The 24008-nt window shown below is 40.3% G+C and overlaps 2 protein-coding genes across 6 annotated transcripts in view; both read right to left on the bottom strand.

The window, feature by feature from the left end:
• Positions 1-48: 48 nt before the first annotated feature.
• Positions 49-6557, bottom strand: LOC128893683 (importin subunit beta-1). 2 transcript variants are annotated; one of them, XM_054154826.1, is made up of 6 exons: positions 6085-6555; positions 5466-5524; positions 5195-5377; positions 4457-4810; positions 2361-4378; positions 49-1219 (listed from the first exon to the last, which is right to left on the bottom strand). In XM_054154826.1, coding segments are annotated over exons 1-6 (2676 nt in total). In that variant the 5' UTR covers positions 6146-6555; the 3' UTR covers positions 49-1218. The 2 variants fall into 2 exon arrangements, with proteins under 2 accessions (XP_054010801.1, XP_054010800.1); XM_054154825.1 differs by lacking the exon at positions 49-1219 and having other exon boundaries at positions 2357-4378; positions 6085-6557.
• A 3603-nt stretch (positions 6558-10160) lies between these two features.
• LOC128893684 (probable nuclear hormone receptor HR38) overlaps positions 10161-24008 on the bottom strand; it is a 103146-nt gene continuing 89298 nt past the window's right edge. For 3 of the 4 annotated variants that reach the window (XM_054154827.1, XM_054154829.1, XM_054154830.1), the window contains exons 3-8: positions 22776-23017; positions 21657-22181; positions 19024-19351; positions 18280-18588; positions 17167-17401; positions 10161-15119 (exon numbers count right to left, since the gene is read on the bottom strand). In XM_054154827.1, the coding sequence (XP_054010802.1) occupies positions 14863-15119; positions 17167-17401; positions 18280-18588; positions 19024-19351; positions 21657-22181; positions 22776-23017 (1896 nt within the window). In that variant the 3' untranslated portion in view covers positions 10161-14862. The remainder of the gene's footprint in view (positions 15120-17166; positions 17402-18279; positions 18589-19023; positions 19352-21656; positions 22182-22775; positions 23018-24008) is intronic. The other variant, XM_054154828.1, reaches the window with a different exon arrangement.

Raw genomic sequence — 24008 nt, forward strand, 5'->3', positions numbered from 1 at the left:
CGATCGTCTTTTGCATCATCTTTTTAATTTTCCCATTTTCTTGTTCACGAACTTTTTCAGGCCGGATGAGGACTTCGGTACAACTCAATAACTTATACCAGCAAAATATTAATTTTAATGAATCAACAGCAACGGACATTCACATACGGAGGGGGAGAAATTAACATACACATTATCATACTACAACTGATCATTTAGATTCTCGCGCAGCACGATCGGACCAGGGGACACCAAGTTTCTTCGAATTTTCCCGATCATTTTCAATCATTCGATAATCCCTAGCGCTCTTTATCTCCCTTTCGCTCCTTACTGCACCCGCTCACTCGCGCATCAGCGACGATCGTCGGTAGTTTCCCTGACAACCATTTGTTTCGTTCATTTAGACTACGAATCACGCCAACGATCATACGGCAATGACACTTTTTTGATTTCCCCAACGAGCGATGCAATCGTTGAGCAAGAAATCGAAATAAAAATCGGACACGCATCGTTGACAAAGCTGTAGGAGGGCTAGAGCTTCGCAACGAATTGGAACATAATTGCTCTCTCACAGACTCGAACGTCCTTTCACAGTGACAACGATTTTATTTGTACCATTTTCTCTTTCTTTCTATCTATCTCACACATACATACAATTAAGAAAAAAAAAACATTCTCCCGTTCAACTGATTCAACATTCTCAGCTCTGCAGTCTCTCGTGATCTCCCTGTTGCATTCTGGTGAGTCTCATTCTCTCGCGTCTTCTTCCGTTCATTCTTTTCTCTTCCACACTCCTTTCTCACTGGCCACGATTCCACCGTCCGTCGAAGTCGTACTTTCCTCAGGTTCAACTTCTCAATCACGCGGGTAGAAGCTTCAGGCTCGTTATCAGGCATACTTGCATCACCGGAACATCTCGGCAGGCTTCTTGGCCTTGGCGCTCATTCATCGGCAACATCCACTTGCACTCCTTATCATCCGTGGTTCTCGGCATCCGGCAGGCAGACAGGTATCTTTTTTCTCGACCATGGGCTGGCGCTCGGCGCCGGTACTCGGAATACCGTCGCCAGACAGGGACACGTGCAGACTCATCACCCCATCATCATCATCATCATCGCTTCGGAACGCTCACGCACATCCATCAACTCGCATCCGCACCATCCAATCTTGTTGTCTTTGTATTGTGTTTGATAGGTTTCTAGTCAAATCAAATTGCACGACAGTACAACCATGGGATGATCTGTAAGCAACAAAAGCGAGCCAAATATCAATAACCGTCGCTCACCGGTGGTATATTATGCTTTTTTTATTTTTTGTTATAGATGGGCTTTCTGTCGATACACGCGGTGTATGCATACGCGTTTATCAGAAAACGGACGGATAAAGGAGCAACAAAAAAGTAATTTGCTACGTTGTCCCCGATATTCCGTCAACACCTATTTCTGTGTATCTCCTTCGGTATTTTGCGTCTGTACATCCTCTTTCTTGCATTTCCGACCTAATGTACCATTGAAAATTTCTTTCGAATGGATTTACTCAATGGACGGATTGCAGATATAAGAATGGCGGAATGTTGAGTACACTAACGTCTCGCTTCCTGATCAAAAATCGGGATTGTTAGTTGCCATGGACCGAGAGTCGAACGGGAATTTGTTTTCGGAAGTGATCTGACACAAACCGGCTAGAACACTCCGATTAGTATGGTGGGACACCCCTGAATTTATACAATTTTTCAGCACTGTTGCAACATACACAGATTTTGCATAGCTCTCTTGTTCTTTAGTATTTTCCAGAAATGTGATGTCTGTTTAAACTCTTGCGCTAAAATGACGTGTCATGTACGTTGAAAGTTTTTTGTTTCAAAATTGGAAATTACGGTTTGATCACGTACATCGTTAAACAGTTGGCAATGTAAGAGATTAAAAGATAAAAAAGAAACAAATGATAGGATAACGGTAATATGTATTGAATTACTTGTAATCGTAATTTATTCAAATTATTTCCGCAAAAGTTTCAATTACTAAGATAATATTGATAATATTTTCACAAAGATATTGATTATACAATGAAAAATAAAAAAGATTCTTAGTTCGCATTAGTAGTTGTCACCGATAAACGTGCGCTTTAAAATTTAGCTAACGGATTTTTAATTATGTTGTTCCTGGTCGCTCGAGCTAAAGAAACAATCAGATATCTCTAACGCAGATTTGATAAAAAAGCGAGACATTATTGCACTATTATGTGAAAAATGGCATAGCAGAGGATGAGTGAATCGATACAAGTAAAAGATGTCCAAGTACATTCATCGCACATCGTTCACACGGAAAATGGTATAATGTAAGAAAAGAAAAGGGTAGTAAAATGATGGAAAATATACTCACCAACTGGACATGGAGTTAGCAGCAGTCTTGAGCTTCCGAATCTCTTTGGCTGCCCAGCTCGCTAAGGTTTTCGTCTTCTGCGTGCGCGATCGTCTGGCCTTGGTTAATAACTCGGTAAGTGGTTCAGTCTCTACTATTGGCAACAGTTTTGCCCCGAAGACGGTGACTAAATCACCGAGTAGACCCACCGAGGCTGATATGTTCCCTTCAGAATGTTCACGATCCTGAGCTATCGTAGTGATGAACTGAATGATAAAGGGTACATGTGGCTCCACAAGAGCAACCGCAGCGTCTGGACAAGGATTCGCAACATCACCGCGAAGGCCTTGCACTATACCGGTGTAAGCCTCGAGAACACCCTCGCGCAGCTCGTTCAAGTAATCGATCATATCGTAATCGTTCCTGTCGACATTCGCTTGAGAAGCCTGTGCTAATGTCTGCAACACCACGTCCAAATATTTCTTGAAGTCTGGCCCGATGCTTAGAGCGATGTCACCGAAAACTGAGAAGATTTGAGGTTTTACGGAACGATGAACCGTATTATTTCCAAGGTTCTCGAGCAAAAGCGTCATGATCTCATCGCAGTAAGGTAGCATCTTGTTCTTTAAGGCTCGACAAATATCGCCGGTGAGGCCCACAGTTGCGCAACAGACTTGATACTCTGCATGATTCTTCAAACCGAGACAGAGATACGGTTTGAACGCATCCATGTACTTGAGAAAACCTTCTCCTAATACTTCGACTAGAGTCGAAACAGCCAGGAGCGCGTCCTCCTGTACGCCTTCAGCTTTGCAAGAGTTCGAATTGAACATGGATAACAACGCAGTCATTATCACGTCTGATATTTGCGGAGCGTCATCCGGTGTGACTTTACGCAATACAGATTGTAATGTAGCACATAGCAACGACTGCAGATCGTTGTATTCGGCTCGATCGGAATGAGTTTGGATATGAGTTTCCATTTGGAGTACCTGCTGCAACCTCTCTAAGATTACCATTGTCGTTTTCTGTACGGTTACATAACAATCGCGCGGGGAGTTCTTGACCATTTCCATTAAAGCTTCGTATGCAGCATACCTCAAATTAGCTTGAGCGCCGTCCCGACGATCCGTTGTTTCTAACAATATCTGAATGATGAAATCGAAATATTGAGACATGCAATATGTCTCTGGGGGCTGTGTATCGTCGGTAGTCGCTGCTGCAGCCTCATAACTGGCTTCCGCGAGTCCGGTAAACGCCCAACAAACGTTCGCTGCGACACGAGGTTCTGCCTTCAAACCGTTTATCAAAGCTTCTAGCAAAGTTTTAAAGTATGTTTCGTTGATAGCTGCTTCAGGTACAATCTCACAAATTCGACCAAATGTCCATGCAGCTGTATCTCGCACAGCGACGCTACTGTCGTACATCAGTTCGATGAGAGTTGGCATAGCTTGTTCTACTAATGGTTTCACGGTGGCAGGATCCAAACCACTAAGAATCGATCCGAAAGCCATCAAAGCAGCATCTCGATACCTCCAATCGGCACTCCTAATGTTGTCCTTTACGAATGGAAGAACATATGGAACGATAGCTTCCTCGCAGCAAGAAGACAGTAACATTAAACACACTCCAGCTGCTTTAGAAGGATTCCAATCATCTTCGTCATCGAATTCTTCTTGTTTAGCGAGTTTCTTCATCAATACAGGTACTAGGTACTGCAAAGCTCCCTTCGCGTAATGCCTCGATACTTTAACCGGTGGCCGACCTCCATCGGAAGCTTCCCCTTCTTCCATGGACAAATCTACTTCTTCGTCTGATACGTTTGACCAAAATTCAATTCCTTGCAGTGCAACTTCATCAATATTAGACTTCATGGCTTCCAAGGTTATAGGAAATAACGCAGGAGCCATGTACGGCTCCATGTATTGATAATATAAAGACATAATTTTTACAAGACACTGTAAAGCAGCTACTTTAACTTGGGTATTGTAAGACTGCGTTGCTCCACAAACCACTTCCATGATGAAATTTCTTTCCGTCTGCACATGGAAAGAATTAAACTTAGAAATTTCTGTTACAATCTAAAAATTGTAGACAATGTTTCGAATAATACTAACCCCTATTTCAAAATTTCCTTTGGTAAATTCTAAAGAGTTATAGAGAGCGCTTGTAGCTGCAAGACGAACATGATCCGAAGTACTAGAACCTTTCATGCCATGAATAATTGCTGTGAGAATTTCATTAGACTGAGGTACCAAAACATCGCTCTCTATTTCTTGACAAATGTAACCAATGGCTTCAAGCGTTGCTTCTTTCATTCTTTCTGTGTTGTTGGGATTTTCAACATAGGTGACTAGGAGATGAATAATATCGGTCCACTGACCAACAGGCAATTCAGCAACTGCAACGTATGCAACACATTGTGCTGCAGAACTTGGCCTATTGTTCTCTGTCCCAAGTGCTACCAAAATCTATCAATAAACCAATAAAATGCAATTACTTTAACGTGTGTGCTACTATTAATCATCTGCTAAATCCTGTTATATACATAGTAATTCCATTTATTATAATTGATGCTTTTAATTATACGCATATGTTACATATTATATAAGTTAACAGAATATTCGAAATGTATTGTCATGCATAATGAAACATTAGTCTATAATTATTACTTTATTTGTTTAGACAAACACAAAATAGACAATTAATGCAATCACATATGCGACATCAAGCTTTCAAAAGGGAATGGCACGTCACATGTATGCCAGACTAGTAGTAAATGTCATATTTTAAATCGATAGGTATAATAAAATTGCATTTATACAACATTGTGAGTGAAAAAATAAATTTCTTACATTTTTCTTGACAAATTCCCTGATTTCTGCAGGAATTGCAAGCCAGCGTTGCTGATATTGGTACTTCAATTGGGCATCTTTGGACGTAAGTTGATTTTTGAGCTGAAGACCCGCAGCCATACGGGCAAGAGGACTAGCAGTGGCAGTAACCAGCACTTCGCTGAGTCTTTGCATGAACTCATGCTATAATAATGTAAAATTAAATATAATCTTCAAAAGCTATATTCCAAACCAATCTAGAAACTTCTACCAAAACGACCAGGTAACTTACGAGATTAGTTTGTGCTGCTTGCTCCAAAAAATTTTGAGCTGCTTCCAGTTCATTTTTGTCTGAAATCGCCAACGAAAATGAACATAATTAACACCATCGATCGAGCTGATTGGCTCGCAAATGTCACACCGCTTAATTCGACGATAGAGGTTAGAAAGGCACGATGCATTCGTACTCACCGTGCTAACCGACATCGGGGACATGCAGTACGAATAACCGTCACATAGGACAATAATTTTCCGACCGTGAACAAAGCCCCTTAGCAACAGTCAAATGGAGCTCAATACGACATATTAAAATGCGAACAAGATACCCCGATAAAATACTAACGCAACGATGTCCAGAAATTCTCGAAAAAACAATGGAGACTCGAACCAACAAAGATACCGAGAGATACACGAATACACCGGACGAAGCATAAAAGAGACGCGCACGCGGTGGAACCTTACTTTTACGAGCAAGGTCGTGAAAAAGGTGAAGAACATTCGTTGACGACCGGTAATAGTATCATTCGCAAAACAATTCGAAAGCAAGGTCAAGGCGAATGAAGCGGACCGAGAAAAATTAGTCTCGATTCCATGATGTCGCCAACCTGAATCGGATAAATCAAACGACTCACCTGACGAGACGGTCCTCTCGAGAACCTGGATCAGTTGCACCGTCGTTGAATCCATCTGCATGATTACGGCTGTTTTCGGCTATTGATTATCGTTGCGATACGTATCCTTTATGCTCTGATAGGAAATGTCTCCTTGTCACGACCGGCGGACATCCACATGTAGCCGCCACCGAATCAACTGGCTGACGACGTACCCCCCTTCTTCCCACTTCCTGCCCAGTGCTCGGTTTCTGCTTCCTTCCACAACGTGCGGCGTAATAATACCCGCGCCCTTTGATATTCCCACGCCTCTACGATGTATGGACGGTACTACTTAATCGACGAAACGAAAGGCTATATAAGAGCAACGATGTACGCCACCGATCAACGAATACACTCGAATCCACGGCGGTCAGAATGAATCGCGTGAATATGGCAATAACGCTGTCACGAGTCACACGGTTCTCGTAAACGATCGTCGTGTCTCTTCGAGCGCGGACTACTTTGTCTGTGCGTTGTGCGAATTTGTTTCACGCACGCGCATCAGGGACTGCGAACGCCATCTGCGCCCGGTGCCAGAGCTCCCGCGCCTGCGTGCTACGAGAGACCGTTATGCCGGCGAATTTTGAAATGATCCCACTGCTTCGCAGCTGCACACACGTTACGCGAATCACACTCGCACAATCGCGTTCGCACAATCCCGTTCGCACGTGACGAAGACTATTGGTGTTTCGTCATCCCGAACAACGCGACATTCTTGTTCGAGAAGTTATTTATTCTTATTGTTTTTTTAGATTGCGGAAGTCTAGTATGTACGTACACTCAGTTCTCTCTTTATACAGTCGTTTTTTAAGAGTTTCGATTCAACACGGTCCAAAAAGAAAGAACTGCTTCTAATTTTTGTGCATGATTTTTGTTCGTTTTGTTTAATCATAGTTTTATAAATCAATTGATTTTTGAAAATAAATTTATTATTGCGTATTCAAAATTTTTACGTAACTTACATCTGTAAATTTTATGCTATATGCGAAATCGGCTGTGCGGTTTGACTTTTATTCAAAGTTTCAATTCGCTGTTTTGCTGTAATCAATATATGTGCCGTTTATTTTGAAAGTAACCTAAATCCATGTACATTTAAATTGGGTTATTTAAGAGTTTGCGTTTCAATGAAATTAAAAATATACGTATAAGATACCAATGTATCACACTCCTTATTGCGTGAATTTTTTCTATTTAATTAAGGAATTCTTCAGAATGTATATACCGTATAAAAATATGTCCGAGATTTCTATATAACTTTGAATTATTAATTTAAAAATGTGTATTTTTTCAGTTCACAAATTCTACTCAATTTAAATAGTTTCCTTTTTTGATAATTTAATTTTTTTATATATTATTTGCTGAAGGAATGCAGATAAATAAATATATGAAGACTCGCACGTGACTGTTTGTATTTAATTTAAAAATACTGAGTAACAATGCAATTTTTGTCAACCGTGTGCCAGATTTTAGCAATCCCCACGTAGAATAAAGTTAAAAAGAAAATTATTGATCGTGATACGTAGTACAGCACGGTTAGACTACAAACACTTTGAAGACTTCAGGTACCAGATCTGGAATTAAGCACCAGGTGCGCGTTATGTAAAATCGCAGGACCCTTGACAACCGTTGGATTCTGTCGATAATTGTTTGAATACCTGTTGCGTTGTATACAAACTATAAAGAGGGTTATAATGTCGTGAGGAACACGGGGTACTCGAACAGAATCGAAGTAGATCATCGGTTATTTTAATAGATTTAATGAAACGATATACAGAATACATTTGCTTTCGTAATGCATCGCAACGCATCGTCCGCGTGCCTTACCATCTATATCACATGTCAATTTTTTTATTTATAAAATATAATGGTCATAATGTTTTCTCTCACGTCATGCCTTTGAACTGCTTTCTTGTTCGCATATCGAAAGTATGTATATACGTATGTATGTATATGTATATACGTACATATATATATATGTATATGTATATATATGTATATATATATACAAATATATATAATTCTTAATTTATTTATATTTATATTAAACATTATATTTATATATTTTTATATATATATATTATATATATATTATATTTTATAATATTATATATTATTCAAGCGAGAGGGAACTGTGTGTGGCTCGGCACAGAATTACAGAGAATCAGGCCACGGAAAGAATGTTTCGTGAATGTGCGCACGGTGTAAACAACTTGAGTAGAATATTTTACAATATTTAAGAAACGTCTAACGTTGCTGGATATCGACGGTCGTAGGGGTGAAAAGGCCGGTGATCGGGAAACTTCCCTCGCAAATTCCTTTTTTATTGTCGTCGCCGAATATAAGTTTGCAAGGCGACTGATCGGTAAAAATCATCGGCGAGCCTAGCAGTCGATTTTCGATTCACACCTCCTTTTCAATTGTACGGCCGTCAATACGTCGATAAATCGATCGACATTATTTATCCATTAATTGGCGGCGCAACCAGAAAGGGGAACATGAGCGGCACCTGCCCCTTGCTTGGGAAAGAATTACAAATCTTCTTTTTTAACATTCAGCAAACATACAAAATTTCTCTTAATTCTTTGGTTTATCCGTTAAGGACCGACGTTTTCATTGTTTCTGTTGAATAACATCAGATTTATTTGGTTACACAACAAATTGTACAGATTGTTACTAAATGTAAACAAGAAAAAATCTCGTATCTTGTTGCTTTTTTTTTATTCGAAAATTGATTTTTACATGATAGAAAGGTAATTACTTTTATTCGTAAACATAGATGTAGCAAAATTTTATCTCTCCCCTCGGTTTGGGATTTCTGATTGCGTCACCGCAATTAATTCCGTCTATCAGTTTCTTCTGTCCCTTTCTCCTGTCGCGTTCCGGACCCCTTCGTAGAAATGCATGCTTAAATTATTGCATCGATCGATATTATTTCGATAAACGAGTGCTCGACGCGCGGATTCACTCAACGAGTTCGTCCCGCGTGGTCGATGACCGTCGCTTGCCAGCACGTCGGGCGGATACACTCGTCGTATATAAATTTATATAAATTCACTTTCAACGGTGCAACGTCTACCACCTTCGACGCGTGGGTACGTGTGTGTGCCTGTAATCGTGCATTTTATTATTATGCTGTATCCGCAGATATTCGTAGGGCAGAATACGGATCGATCGTTGTAGAAATGTCCGTACGAAGACGAGAATCCGCTGCTCCACGGTCCTTTTCCGTCACTAACGTTCGACAATATTCAAAAAAAGGCCGATCAGGTGGGTGAAATCATAGGGAACAATAGAGAAACTCTGAATCTCTGGATGGTATATTTTGCACTAGATACGATCACTCCTATCGAGGAAAACGATCTTCGAACGCGTTCGATAACGCTTCCGTTATCAGTGGACGGAGAGGGAACGAGCTCTGACTTCAAGCTCGAAAATTCGAATGCGACAGGTGCGCGTGTGCAACAGTTGATCGAAAGAAATAATTTATTAACAGAAGAAGACAAAGAGACCTTCGAAAAAAAAAAAGTAATGGAATCATCCGTTGATTGAACATTTATTGTTACATCGAGGGAAGTAGGATAGTACACCTAACGGAATTGGCCGTTTGCTCGTTACAGACGATGACAATTAAATTGGTAACAACAACATTCGGACAACCTCGTTCCTCGTATTGTGATATTTCTACAGTCATGAATGATCCGAAATTTCCCTTTCTCTCCCTCTCTGTCTCTTCCTAACCCTATGCTCTCGCTTTGTCTTTTTTTCTTTTCTCATATTTATATAATTCCCCTTCCTGGATCGGGAAGGTGCGCGCGCGAATTATACATGTCGTAGAAAATAATACATCGCTAATTGGCGATCGAGTCCGGAGTAGGTCCGACAGAATCAGAACCAGAACACGTCAATCACGAGTTAATTGTTTCCACTCCAATAGGGGATCGGAAACGTGTCGCGACACTTCCTTTAATTTCCTTAAGTAATAGGAACAAAAATACCCCTCCTCTTTGTTCGCTGCGAGGCGAAAACCAACGAATCCTCGAAGTCGTTGAGCTGCTCGTTGATCACAATTAGCCTAATAGCACCGTTTTACTTGACGAATTCCTGCTGCCTTCCGAATCTCTTCCGGACTCGATTAGCTCTTCTATACACGCGGTGGAAACGATCGGTCTTTTGTCTATTTTTACAACGCGCCGAAACGGTTGCCGATAATTAAAAATTAATCGTCACCGATCATTGCAGCCGAGCGAACGACAGTAGAAATTCCGTGCAACCGTTCGTTTCCACTGCGCTGTCCTAATTTCGTTCGAAAAGGGAGACGCGTTCGTGCGACCCTTTCGAAATTTCTTGTACCTTGCTGCCGGGTATTTTGTTCATTTTTTTTTTCAAACACCTGCGATCGTATCCAAGCACTATCACAGGGTGAGTCGGCAGGACCGTTTGGCCCGCGCCTTGCACTTACAGGGACCTCAAATTAACAAAATAAAATAGTTAAGATATTTTGTTGCTTTAACGATCGGTTCATGATTTGGTTCATAGTTTTGACACAAACGCCAATATTAATGCATTTCGATTGGGATCTACTACTTGGACTCATCGGTAGGAGTCCCATCATTATACATCCAGAGTGATCCACGCAATTTGCACACCTTGATCAACTCCTAAAATATGCATTGTATGAAAAAGTGTTTTATGAAGATGTTACATGATTTGAAGGGATACGTTATGTAGTGCATATTTTTATTTTATATGCGAAGGTACTTCAGAGATTTTAAGATTAATTTTGTTATTTTAAATGGAATGCTACAATTTTTTTTGCCAACGTATTGAAGAACGTGAAATTCTAAGTGGAAAGGTAGCTTGTATTTTAGAAATTAATCTAGATGTGCAAGTTACGTGGACCACCATATACATATATACATCGTATAATGTATGGCTATATGTAAATATATTGAATAATATATACAAATCAATTTAACGATATTTTAATATACAGGGTGTCCCAAAAATGTTGTAACACATTGAAAGGGATCGTTCGGGAGGTGATTTGAAACAACTTTTTCCTTAGCGAAAATGTTGTCCGAGGCTTCGTTGAGGAGATATTAACGGAAAACACTGACCAATCAGAGCGCGCGGATACCGTTGGAGCGGTCGCGGTAGCGAAGGTTATGTGCTAAGCGGCCGCGCTTGTACGCGAACAAGCACCTTACGTGCGTCGAAGGACATTGGACGCGGCCGCTTAGCTCGTAGCCTTCGCTACCACGGCCGCTCCAACGGTATACGCGCGCTCTGATTGGTCGTGGTTTTCCGTTAATATCTCCTCAACGAAACCTCGGACAACATTTTCGCTAAGGAAAAAGTTGTTTCAAATCTCCTTCCGAACCACCCCTTTCAATGTGTTACAACATTTTTGGGACACCCTGTATATACATATATAACAAAATATTGTTCAATTGGAAATATAAAGTATATGTGTAATGTTGAAAAGTTTTTTATAACACAGTTCTATGACAAAATTCGTAAAAATGAATGAGAAATCAAATTTAAGAGAAATTGAAGAAGAATTTGGTTAAATAGTTAACAAATTATCAAACGAAAGATAACTGTTTTAATAATTCATAACGTCACATCTAAAGTGGAAGCTGATCCGATGAGCCCACATGTTAGATCCGGAACTTATCTTAGCATGTTCCAAAAATATTACTCTTTCCTCAGAACAGAGTTTTGTATAATATATTATGGACCTACAAAAAGTAATTGACCCTCTCGATCTTTAAGGGGGCTTGATCGCATCTATTCGCAAACGTTTTCACAGACATCGTTTGTCAATTAAGCTCGTTCGCACGGAGAAAAGCATTCGTCGCTCAACTCGATTACAAGTTTTCGATCGAAATGTTCCCCTATTTGAAAAAAAAAATTGAATTTCCTAGCCTCGTCGCTCGATAAATGGAGCTGGACGCTGATCGTTCTTTTCTCCGTGTATTCTTCTGTAACGAGAGGTCGCGAAGACTATCAATTGGATCGTTTCTACGCGAGACACAGCACCGAAAGAACAGTATAAAAAAGAAACAAAATGGATCGATTTTCCAGAGGAACCATGTTTTGCGCAGAGATCGATGAAGAACGGCTTCGGGCTCGAGGTCGTCGATCCAAGGATCGCTACCTCGAGCCAGGAGATGTTCACAGCGAAGCGTCGAACATTTGCAGATATACACGGCATTAGACTAACGTATACACACGTAATTATTTTACACCTATTGTGCACATACATGTATTTAAACGTGTCTCCGTCGCTTCTTAAGATAAACCCCGCGTCGTGATCACGCGGAGCCTTTGTCCGATTAGGTGCACGCTAAGTTAACGCTGTGATGATCTCGGATTATCTCGTATAACGCTGTATCGGTTGGATCGGTTTACTGGGGTTGTAGTTTAACGGATCGACGAGTAACATACACGCAAAAGAGGAAAGTGTCATTGACGAAGGGTCGAGTTGACCGGAGACCCGTTCTGGAGATCCATCCAGAAATCGAGGATCGAGGATAAGGATAGCCGGATACGTGGTTCGCCGAGTAACCTCGAACCGTTTACAGCCTCAATTTGTTTCTCTGTTCTCGGTGTCAATCGGATTCGTGATACAGTAGCATGGCATAGAACATGAAAAACCATCGATTATATCTATATGCGAAGCATGGGTAGAGAATTTCTTGTCGATCTCAAACGGAGTCGAAGAGGACGATGAACGGAGATACGATGGGACCAAGTTTTTCGACCAGTTTCGAATCTTTTTGTCGCGGTTTGACCTGTAGAAATATAAACAGTGGCGGGGATGAGACCTGATCGCGAATCCGAGCAACGAATTCTATCGATATCCGAGACACTACCGTACCGGAGAAACTGCGGCGGCAGAGGAGTGCTTAACGTTGACGGTGATTTCTTACGCATTAGCAGACGAATGGTAACACAAGGTGGTGGTAAGAAGGTAGCAGATGGTAACAGTGGTAGTAGCGGCGATAATCGCCGTAAGATCGTAACGCCTAGCGGTAAGTAATAAGTAATAGTAGTAGTAAGTAGTAAGTAATAATATAAGTAGTAGTAGCGGCGCGATATACGTATAAATAGGACTTTCTACGTTAGTTTGATTAAAAATAAATGTCATAACGTAATAGGTAACTTTATGCCGGGCCCGTTGCGGAGCCGTTGCCACTCACCGACGACGATGGGCACAGGACGATCAAGGTTGGGTGGCGCTTACTTTGCGATTACTTTTGCGATAAATGCGGGTGGTTTGCAATCTTTCGGAGCTAATCGTATCTGAACATTCGGTAAACATTAATCATGATTGATCGGTAACCACGATACCGGTGGTTACGTTTCGCCCAGCGTTGTCCCATCGCATCGTGCGTCAGCGAGCTGCCAGCAGATCGGCTGAGCCTGGGCCCCGTTTCACTCTCCCTTTCCCTTAGTTGTCTAAAATCACATTAACGCAAGAGTAGTGGTAATCGGAGGCCGGGTCCATCCCGACCGGCGTGACTTGGAAGACACTCACACGTTTTCAATGATACTAAATCCCATGCGATCAACGGGGGGGGGGGCCCCGCCCCGGGAGCGGGTCAGAGCACCAATTAGCCTCCAAAGCTTAGGGACACGCGTCTCCGAACGAGTAACGGACACCTACGGGGATCGGGAATGGAAAGGATACGACGGTTCTTTAGCATCATCGCGACGTTCGAGTGTGATCGAAGTCACGTTCTACGTCTAAACTGTCAACGAGGAAGAGCGTCACGTTTAAGCGGGAACTCGTCTTCCCTGCCGTCCTCGTGTTTCGCTCTTCCGTCGTTGCTCTGATATGTTGCGAATCCTCAATGCATTTCTTCCTCCTCGCCGACGGATAAGTACATTTATTCACCGTAAGATGAGAGTTCGTTTTCACGACGGATCGTCGAGGATTAGAACGCACCAGCGACGAGAGAAACTTTGGGTGTTCGTTGACGCGGCAATTTATACAAAGTAGGTAGAAAAGTGATAAAAATTTGTGTATGCTGCTTCTTCTTCTTTTTTTTTTTTACTCCTTTTTGTGCACGTTTTGGGGGAAATATATAACGTAGCCGTTAGTCGAATCGCCAGCTTAGTGAACACTCCATGATTGGGCACCCTCGGTTGTCTCGATTATCTCGTACACGAGGATGATCCGTCGTTCGTTTCGTCGCTGGTTTCCTGTTCTAGACCACGAGGATTCGCCGTGAATCCGGGACGACCATCGACTGCTCGGGTGTCTGCGCTCTCGATAGCAAGAATAGTCATTACATCGTACAGTATTTAAGTAGTAATAGCGGTAATAGTAGTAGTAGTAACGATAGTAACATTTGTCCCCCCTCCCCTTCCCCCTCTCTTCCGACACATCACGAAGTCATTCATCCACGCGTTCAGTGAACGCCGTTCGCTCGTCCATACGTTGAGGGAATTTTGTCTGAATTCAACATCCATGCACACACGCATACATCGAACGTCCAAGTGTCTCTCAGCCCTTGGGGGTGTCGAGCGTCGAAAGTGTCCGCGTACGTGTTCGATCGGAGCCGACACGTGGGACGACGATTACGACACTCGTGATAAACCATGTGAGGATACACGCAACGAAGATAGTAGAGACTACGTGTACGTTTAGAACTAAGGAAACTTAATCGTGTACGCGACCGCACGGATCTCGCGAGTGAATTGTCCTACGCGACGACAGCCTTCTTAGGCTTGGCTCGGCGAGGCGAGTTAGAACGGCAGACTACCGACGAACATCGTCTCGATCAGCGGCGGCGCCGGAACCAGGTCCTCCAGTTTCAGGTAGAAGATACGCTGGAGGCCCTGCACCGACAGACTCCTCAGTTCTGGTAGTTTTCCCAACAGCCGGGACAGGTAGTGCGCTTTCCTCTGCGCTTCGGCGTTGTAGGTCACGTGGTCGCGTAGGGACGAGATGATTTTCATTTGCAGCTGCTCCATGCGATGAGGCTCCTTCAGGCCGTACCTTTCTGCAATTGCAAAACAGGAACGGTGGTTCTCGTCAGTATTTTGCACTTGTAGGATTAGTATAGGATGGAGATGGGGTCCCGCGGCCAACAGGTTGCATATGCTCTTTCGAGAAGATTCTGTATAATTTCACGAAGACGTAATAAGAAGGCCACTGCTTTGAGGTTCAGTGAAACAGATTTTGTTTTTGTAACTGTCGCTTGAGTCGATAATCGTTCGAACTAAAAAAACGTATACAGAGTGGTCCATGCAATTTGTACACCTTGATCAATTCTTAGAGTATACGATGTATAAACTAATTTTTGTTTATACCAAAGTTGTATAAATTAAAGGGGACATGATGAGGTGTATACGTTCCTTTTACAAGTGGAGGCGTTTTGGAGATTTGATTTGGAAAGTTAACTTCGTTATTTTAGATACTTTTAATGACAATATATAGAAGAACGTAGAATTCTAACTAAACGTGTTGACGTTTATTAACTCTAAGCAATTGAGAATAGCTTCGCTTTGACTCTCAACAAATTTACTTAAGGTTAATATGCCTGCTGCACAGTCAGGTTTGCCCTCTTGTAACATTCTCGATAAAGGGCTGTAACGTCCTTATCTAAATCACCAAGGGTCGAGTCGATCGAGAAAAAATAGAAAATGTTACACGCAACATACCTTGGTGGTAATTGCGTCCAAACACCGATAGTATCTTGGGTACACAATTATGAACCTAGTAGAGGCTGGCGATGTTGCCGATATTACACTATGTAAGTTTGACGACAAACGAAGCGAAACTATTCGTTAACTGTTAAGTTTAGAGTTAATAAAGATGAATATCTTTTAATCAAAATTTTTGTTTCTAAAAAAAAAGGTTGTTTAAATTGAACATAATAACTGACAAAAAGGCACGAGTACAGTTCTTAATATATCACCGGTGAACGGATCAAGCTTCGTACTAATAAAATGGTCGATAGGTATAGAAAAATATTTATAAGTTCATCGCGTAAAGCGAATTGCGATTGAAAAAGTGAGAAAAGTTTATACAGCTCAATTCAGAATGATCAAACGCGTCTAAGACAAGGTTACATAACCACGAACTTAGTTCTTATGTATGTTATCAAAGTATTTGGACAAAGTTTAATAGAATCGTAGTTCATTGTACTATATACGTTTAGGCAATAGAGAAGTACTACATAAAATTGCGTTCTCGTCTTGAAAACTAATTTCTGTAAGCTCCACGATTCTTCAATCTTTCATGTCATCCTGTCGTAACCACTTAGGTCTATACGAAACGAGCTCACAACAGGACTTGTTCCCTAATTTATTTCCTACCGAACCAGTAGATCGATGGTTGCGTGCAATTGACTTCCTGCAGCTCGATAACGCCCGAAAAGGCGCACGCACGTAAAACGCGCGCGGAAAATCACGGGGACGTATCGCGTGCGAGCCACTGACGATCGCGGTTTCTTTCGTCGTCGTATCGATAACTAGCCAATCAATGGGTAAATAATTTATCTCGTAGACGGCTACGCGTAATGGGAAACCGTCAGACTGTGAAAATACAGAACGAAAGCTAATCGAATGGTCGATATCTTCGTACATATACTTTTTATTTAGAAAAAAAAAGAACTAATAAAATTAAAATATAGTATATATATTGGCGAGAATTCGAGCAAGTGCTAAATTGAATGAAAAAGTTACTCGAATATAACGATTTCTATTATATTTTTACCCGAAACAGTTTCAAAAGGAAATCGAAACGTTGCGTAATAACAAATTTTTTTTTTATCCGTAGGTCTTTCTTTCTAATTCTTACACGCTTATTTTATTATCACGAACAACAAAGGAATAAAGCTCTCCTCGAGAGCGCAATTAATAATTTCATTTGTATAGGTAAACCCACAAATAGACCAACGCATATATCGAGGATTACGAAAGATGGCTAATCTCTTTACACATTTAACCAGATTAATAATCTATCAATTTTCAGTACGATGGAAAAATAAGTGTAATCGGAAGCGCATTGGATAAGACGGAGATAATGACTTAAAAAAAACTTACCAGTAATGAGGGTGAGAGCACAGAGACAGGCAAAAGCGCTAATGTCTACGTCGAGAACGTGAAGAGCTTTGCAGAACTCGAGAATGCTGTGAAGCCAATCGCCGAAGCTGCGTTGACATTGCTCCAGCGCGAGGACCACGCCGTTGCAAAACGTCAACTTGGTGTCTTCTGGTTTTGTACGGTACGCCAACCGCAGAACGAAGAGTTCCAGACTTGCCGATTGGAAAAGTAACTCCTAGAACAAGGTACATCGCCAGTGAACGATTTAATCCAGACTTGGGAAGCCTTCGAATTTCTCCGATCGTGTTTTAATTACACTTTCGACCTGCGTTTACTTTTAACGATAAAGTACTAGTCTCAGGAGAACCTCAAGGGTACTACTTGACAACCGGTTAATCAGACTGTCGATTAAACAAGTCGTCGGCTCGCCAAGATTGACCTTTTATAAAATGTACAAGCTATTGATCTCTATAACGAGAGCTTTCTTGTGTATGTTGTCTAGAGGTCGATACGTAATAAACTTTTAGGATTGAGAAGAGATACTGATGTTTGGGAATTTTTCTGGCGATACAGAATGATTAATATACATTTTTGAAAACTGTTAATTTGTGTAGAAAATGTAGGCGTTCTAGTACCTCGCTACTCTAGTCGAACGGTGTGAACCAATTTATTTGGTAGTAATGGTTAGAATCGAATGGAATGTACATTTTTGAAAGCCACCTTGGGCGAGTGAAAATCACAGCTACGTTGAACAATTTTTTTCTAGAAAATAATTCACTTAATACAAGATCTGTTTGCTGAAGTTTATTATACATATATTGAATAATAAACAAATAACTTTTGTATAGACTTTTTAAACGACCTGGTCTTTCATTTCAGGTTTCAGTTATTCGTAAAAGATTTGTGTAATGAATCCAACATCGCTATTTCACTTAAAAAATCTAAATAAAAATTATTGTTTCAATATACGAGTATATGTATGATAAACGTCAGCAAACAAATCTTCCTTTCAATTGTTTTCGAAATAAGACTTGTTGAATATTCTTATGATTTTCACGCGTCCAAGTTGGCTTTTTCTCTCCCTCTTTAAGAGAAGGAATGATCACTACATACCTGGTCCTCCCGAAGTAGGTCCGTGAAGCCAGGTATTTTGTCCGCGAAATTTCGAATCACGTCGATGGAGGTGGTGAGAAGATTGTAGAACTGCTGCGTTTTCTCCGCTTCGGTGATCGGTAGATCGCCTGGTCTAGGTTGCCTATACTGCGAGTAATCTAGGCTAGCCTGATCAGGCGTGGTGTCCAAGTGTGCGCGCACCAAAGCGGTGATCAAGGAAACTGGTGGGCTAGGAGGTGACTCCTGTGGTGATTTCGGCTTCGAGGGTAACCTACCCCTGCGGCCCTTCAAGGAGTCTGTCCTGACCACCTGCGAAACAATAATTATCTAATAGTTCTTAACTCTAAAATATAGCGATGGTTGAAATGCGAATGTTTGTGCAGGTTCGTACTTTTATGGATGATGTCTTACATCGAATAGTATGTCTTAACTTCTAAATATCTTAACATGTATATGTCTTGTCAAACACCAAGCAAGTAAAGCAATAATCTTCAACGATCATTAATATACTAATGTCACTTGACTTGAATAGTTTCGAGGAGAACGATGACTTTATTCTATAGAACAATTAAGTTTTGATTTGTTCAGTATCAAGTATCGCACTTTATTTTATCTTTGATACACTAATTTTTATTCGATGAGTATGAAATATCAATAACTTGTTTGTTCCTTTTTTTTTAATAGAATCTTTGATGTAGGGGCACTGGCTAGGACTAATGATTAGATGTGAAGTCTGTCACCCACCTCCTTGACCATGCCGACCATCAGGCACTTCTGGAAGCGACAAAATTGGCAACGATTCCGTCGACGTTTGTCAACAGGGCAAGCTTTCTCGGCGAGGCACACGTACTTCGAGGCCTTTTGCACGGTCCTCTTAAAGAAGCCCTTGCAACCTTCGCACGTACGCACACCATAATGTTGACACGCCGCCGTGTCCCCGCAAACAGCGCACAGTTGACTCGGGCTAGGAGGCGCTCGCTCATTGCTTGCTCCGCTTCCGGACGAGGGAGAGCTCACTGAACTTCCGGTCCCACTGCCGCCACGTGCTTTTAGGGATTCTGTGCTGCTACTACTGTCGATAGTAGAAACGATTTTTTTTAATCAAAACTGGAGACCTATATTGTAACATAAAATGCTAGTATTGTAAATATAGTATGACGTCATACTGGTATATTTACTTGTATTTACTGGTAAGTATTTTGGTTTTCCTACTTGATTACAATTTGAAAAAACTAAGTCGCAATTGTGAAAATGATAAGAGAATTGGGCAATAAAAGATACAACTCTATTCATATATTATTATAGATATTGTAAGTATCCTATTGTATCCTTGTTTAGATTCGAAAGAAAATGCTTTAGAATTTTGGCATAAATAAAAAACTAATATACCTACACTAAATTGTATTCATTAGCTAAAGTATCTTTGGCAGTTCTACCAACTCAAGTTAGTGTAGAGATACTATTCTCATCTCTTAAATATGTATTTTCATCATTGCAGTATAATTTATCTGATAATGTCCTTAATGATGTCTTAATATGTAGAGCTAATAACAATGTAAATTTGTAAGTTGGTAAACGTATTATTACTCTTATGAATTATCGACAAAAGTAAATATCTTAACCTACCATTTCTACAATAGGAATACCAAAAACAATACCAGTATGAATATAGGTTTTCGAAAAAAATGGGATCTTATATGGAAGATGATAATAGAAAAAGATATACACGTTTTTGACCTAAACGATTATCCTAAGATATAACACAAAATTATCATAGCTGTAAGAAATAATATACTTTTAATAGATAAACAACAATACGGCAACAACGTATGAAAGTTGTTATTAAATTGGCTTACGATAATGTTTGAGAAACCATGAATACTATTGTTTAAATGAATATGTCAAGGTTTCTATCTTCCGGAAGAGTGAAATTTATAAGTATTAAAATAAAAATTATGCTGATATGATATGCATTTTCTACCTCTATTCTACCTTTGGGACATTCGATAAAATCAAAGAACACAAAAAACGGCACAATTATGTATATTAGCAAATAATTTATCGTGTGAAAAGAAATTGTTCGTTAAGACGCGAGAGGTAGACGTATGACAAAAAGTCCTATGGATTGGAGCAAAGTAGCAAAACAACGTCGTGCTTAATTGATTAAATTGCTGAAACGAGGAAATAGAGATCGCATTTGACGTAAGAAACGATTAGCGTATGACCCGGTTAAACTCGACATCGTCATCCATTATAAGAACGACGAAGTAGAGTTCACATTAGCGTAATGAATGTGTCTCAAACATTTCAACTGCAATTATAGTAACGAGTTTAATCCTTTATTAATATGTCGTTCCTATCATAAATCGTACAGTGATTGTCAGGCGTAGTGTACACGTAAAATGGCGTGTAATAAAAATAACTGTTTACTTTTATCAAATAGTTTCTTCTATCAACGCAACGATCATCAGAGTTTGATATCTAATCAAACATATTTTCCTCGCATCATTTTGAACCTACCATTCATTCTAGGCGTAAAAATTATTTTTCTTAAAGGGTTAGTTCTAGCCAGGACTTTGAAAAAATTCATTTTTTTTCCAGTTTCTTGAAGTATGATATCTTGAAAATATATTTTCAAGTTAATCCGATGAATAGTTTTCGAGATATCCAAAAATTACTAAAGAGCTCTTGGACTCGATAACAGGTAACTGAAGGTAACTACTACTATGTTTACAACTTTAAACCTGTTTTTTTAAAAACTATGTTTTCATAGTCGGTGACCACTGTGATTCAAGAATCACTCGATATATTTGAATGAAATTCATAAACTGTATTCTAGGTATAAAAATGTAGTTATTGACCGAAGGATTTTTTGTTTCGATGAAAAATTTAATTTGTATAAACAATAAACATGCCCATTTTTCCTTGAAAATGCGTAAGTAAATGATCAGAGGCCGTCATTTTCCTAATTTTCAAAAAAAAAAAAAAGAAAGAAAGGGCTTCGATTAATTACTAGATTAACTGTTAAACTAATTGTTTATGTTTGTCGGACTGATTTTACATGAACCAGTAAAAAGTTATGATGGTCACCGCAAAGAACTACTTGTGGAACAGAGTTCAACAAATACGCCAATAACTCTGTCTACAATAAATATTTTATTTTGAAACCTTTGTCGAATAAAGTTAAGACATTGTATAATAACTTAGTATTATTTTTTGTATAAAATATATTAAATTATTGTAAAAAAAAATGATTTAAGTATCCATTATTTCACGCCACTGACTAGACCTAACCCCTTAAGGGTACGCCTACCAAAGATTATTCAACATAAAGAGACAAAGAAACAGTCATTATAAAAAATATATACACTTCTTACCTGACGGACTCTAACCTTTGCGTGGGCAAAGACGCTCGTCGCGCTCGTGACGTCCTGACGACGACGTTGTCGACGTTGGGGCAGAGATCTGTAGGTGCCACGGGGGTAGCACCGCCAGTTATGGCCGGTGGTGGTCCGTAGACCATGGGGACGCTTACAGCTGCACCGTATGGCGAATCTTGCCGATGATTCAACGGAGACGGAACCGCCGTTGTCGGCGTGGGCGCCGTCTCCGTGGCAAAGTAACCCTGGTGATGATGGTGGTGGTGTTGCGGCTGGGGAGGCGGTTGCTGTTGCTGGTGGGGGTGATGATGATGATGATGGTGCGGCTGCTGCTGAGGCTGTTGCTGGTGATCGTGGTAGGGCATCGTGGGCGAGAACTCGGTGGGATAGTGACCCGTGCCGCATGGATACACCGGGTTGTCATAACAGTCCTCGTCCATCTTAATGCCGAGGACTTGAAGTTCCTGTCTAGTATACCGGGGAGCTGTGTAGGTCTCTTGGAAGCTCGGCAAGGGTGTTGAGCTACGTCAGACGGATCGGGATTAAATGTCAATGCACCGTTAACCCATCGACCGACGAACGAAATGTCAGTCGTGATTTTTATCAATCTCTGTCGAAGACGATCGTCAGCTACGTCTTCGTTCAAGCGACCGATAACATCTACGAATTCGAATCTCAAACTTAGAAAGACTGTGAGCCCTGAGCTGTTACGTTAACCCCTGGCAATACAAATTTTCTGGTTTCAGTTCTGTCGAGTCTCACTCGACGTAGGACAGCGAGGGGTTGAAGACCAAGCTTGAGCCTAACTGTGTTACGTGGTAATTATTTTTGGATAAATATCTTTCCAAACAGGTACTTTATCAACGATAGGAAATTATGCTCGACTATGCTCCCCATTGGTTCGTAACGAAGAATTCGTAGTTTTCGTATTAACAATGATAGTATTTATATAGAAAGAAGAAATCATTTTGTTTTCATAAAGATAGTACAAGTATTTGTAACGTTTATCTACTTTTAGAGTGAGTATTATTAATATTTTAAGTAATAATTCGATTACGACTTATGCATTTCCCTTTAGAAAATCAGAAGCTTTAATAAAGTAAAACGAGGGAATACCTAAGCGAATCAGCTTGGACGTCTTCGGGAAGAGGAGCTGCAGATGGAGGCGGTTGTGGCGGTTGTTGGTGATGCACGGCTTGCTGGGACTGTGCCGACTCGTCGGCGGTTGGGACACCTTGAGGATTGCCGAGCTGCAGTTCCGGAAATGGGTCCAATTCCTCGGGTAAGCTTCCCGCATCCGCAGGATCCGAGTACGACGCGCTCAATAAATCTGCTAGCGTGCTACATCCGAAAGGGCTCTGAAAACAGAGATTGGCCTCTAGTTGGACAACTTGCGACGTTCTGAACCTTCCAATATTATTAACCCTTAACGGTCGTAAGTTGAACATTACCAATGGAGCGATTAAAATATCCAGTGATATAACATGGACTTTTAAAATCAAATTTTAATATTTTGGTTCTGACAAACGAATACAAATTTTATGAGTTTGGATAGAGGAGCTTGAAAATGATTTTAATTCCAGCAATAAAGTGTTAGTATACTCTAAGAAAAGTTTTCTAAAGAAAAGTTATTTTATCTATACAATATACCAGTGTATAAAATAAGGTAGAGGTAGAAATGTTGATAATTGGATTGAAATCGACAATGATGGTGAAACTCTACCTAGTTGGACTGCAATTTTTGGAAACGCTCCGCAGCCTATCGATAAATAATTATTTGAAATGCATACTTTTGTAATACTCCATCAAAAAATAAATAATTTCTAACAAAAATGTTGTTCGTATAATTGTAAACACTTTTGGTGTATGTACAAAAAAAACAACTACAACCTAATGAGAATTATTTATACAAGGCTAGCGTTCGTTTGAAATGTGTGACATTGACGCTTCACTTCTCCGAAAAAGACAAGCCAATTTGTGACAGTTTTTAACACGATGTTACGCCATTTTCTGATAATGTTCAGTACAAATTTTGGGGGGATTAGGACTGTTTCAGAATCCTTAAACACCTTATCAGCTTATTAGAGTAGAGATGTCTTCATTATAATAAAAAGTCGTACCGATCATCAATCGCGATTCTATCCAACAGATGTTTATATCTAAAAGTGGATTCTATTATAATAGCGATATCACCGTTCTAAAGCCACTATTTTTATTTATTTTATACCATGCGATTTTAAACACAATCATCATAAAGGACATTCTTGAAAATGGATTACTAACGATCGTTTGCTTAATCAAATGCGTCGTTTAACAGACAACAGATCACTATCGAAAAAATCAAAACAT

Source organism: Hylaeus anthracinus, unplaced genomic scaffold (genome assembly GCF_026225885.1).
Source record: "Hylaeus anthracinus isolate JK02 unplaced genomic scaffold, UHH_iyHylAnth1.0_haploid 3, whole genome shotgun sequence".
Taxonomy (NCBI): Eukaryota; Metazoa; Arthropoda; class Insecta; order Hymenoptera; family Colletidae; genus Hylaeus; species Hylaeus anthracinus.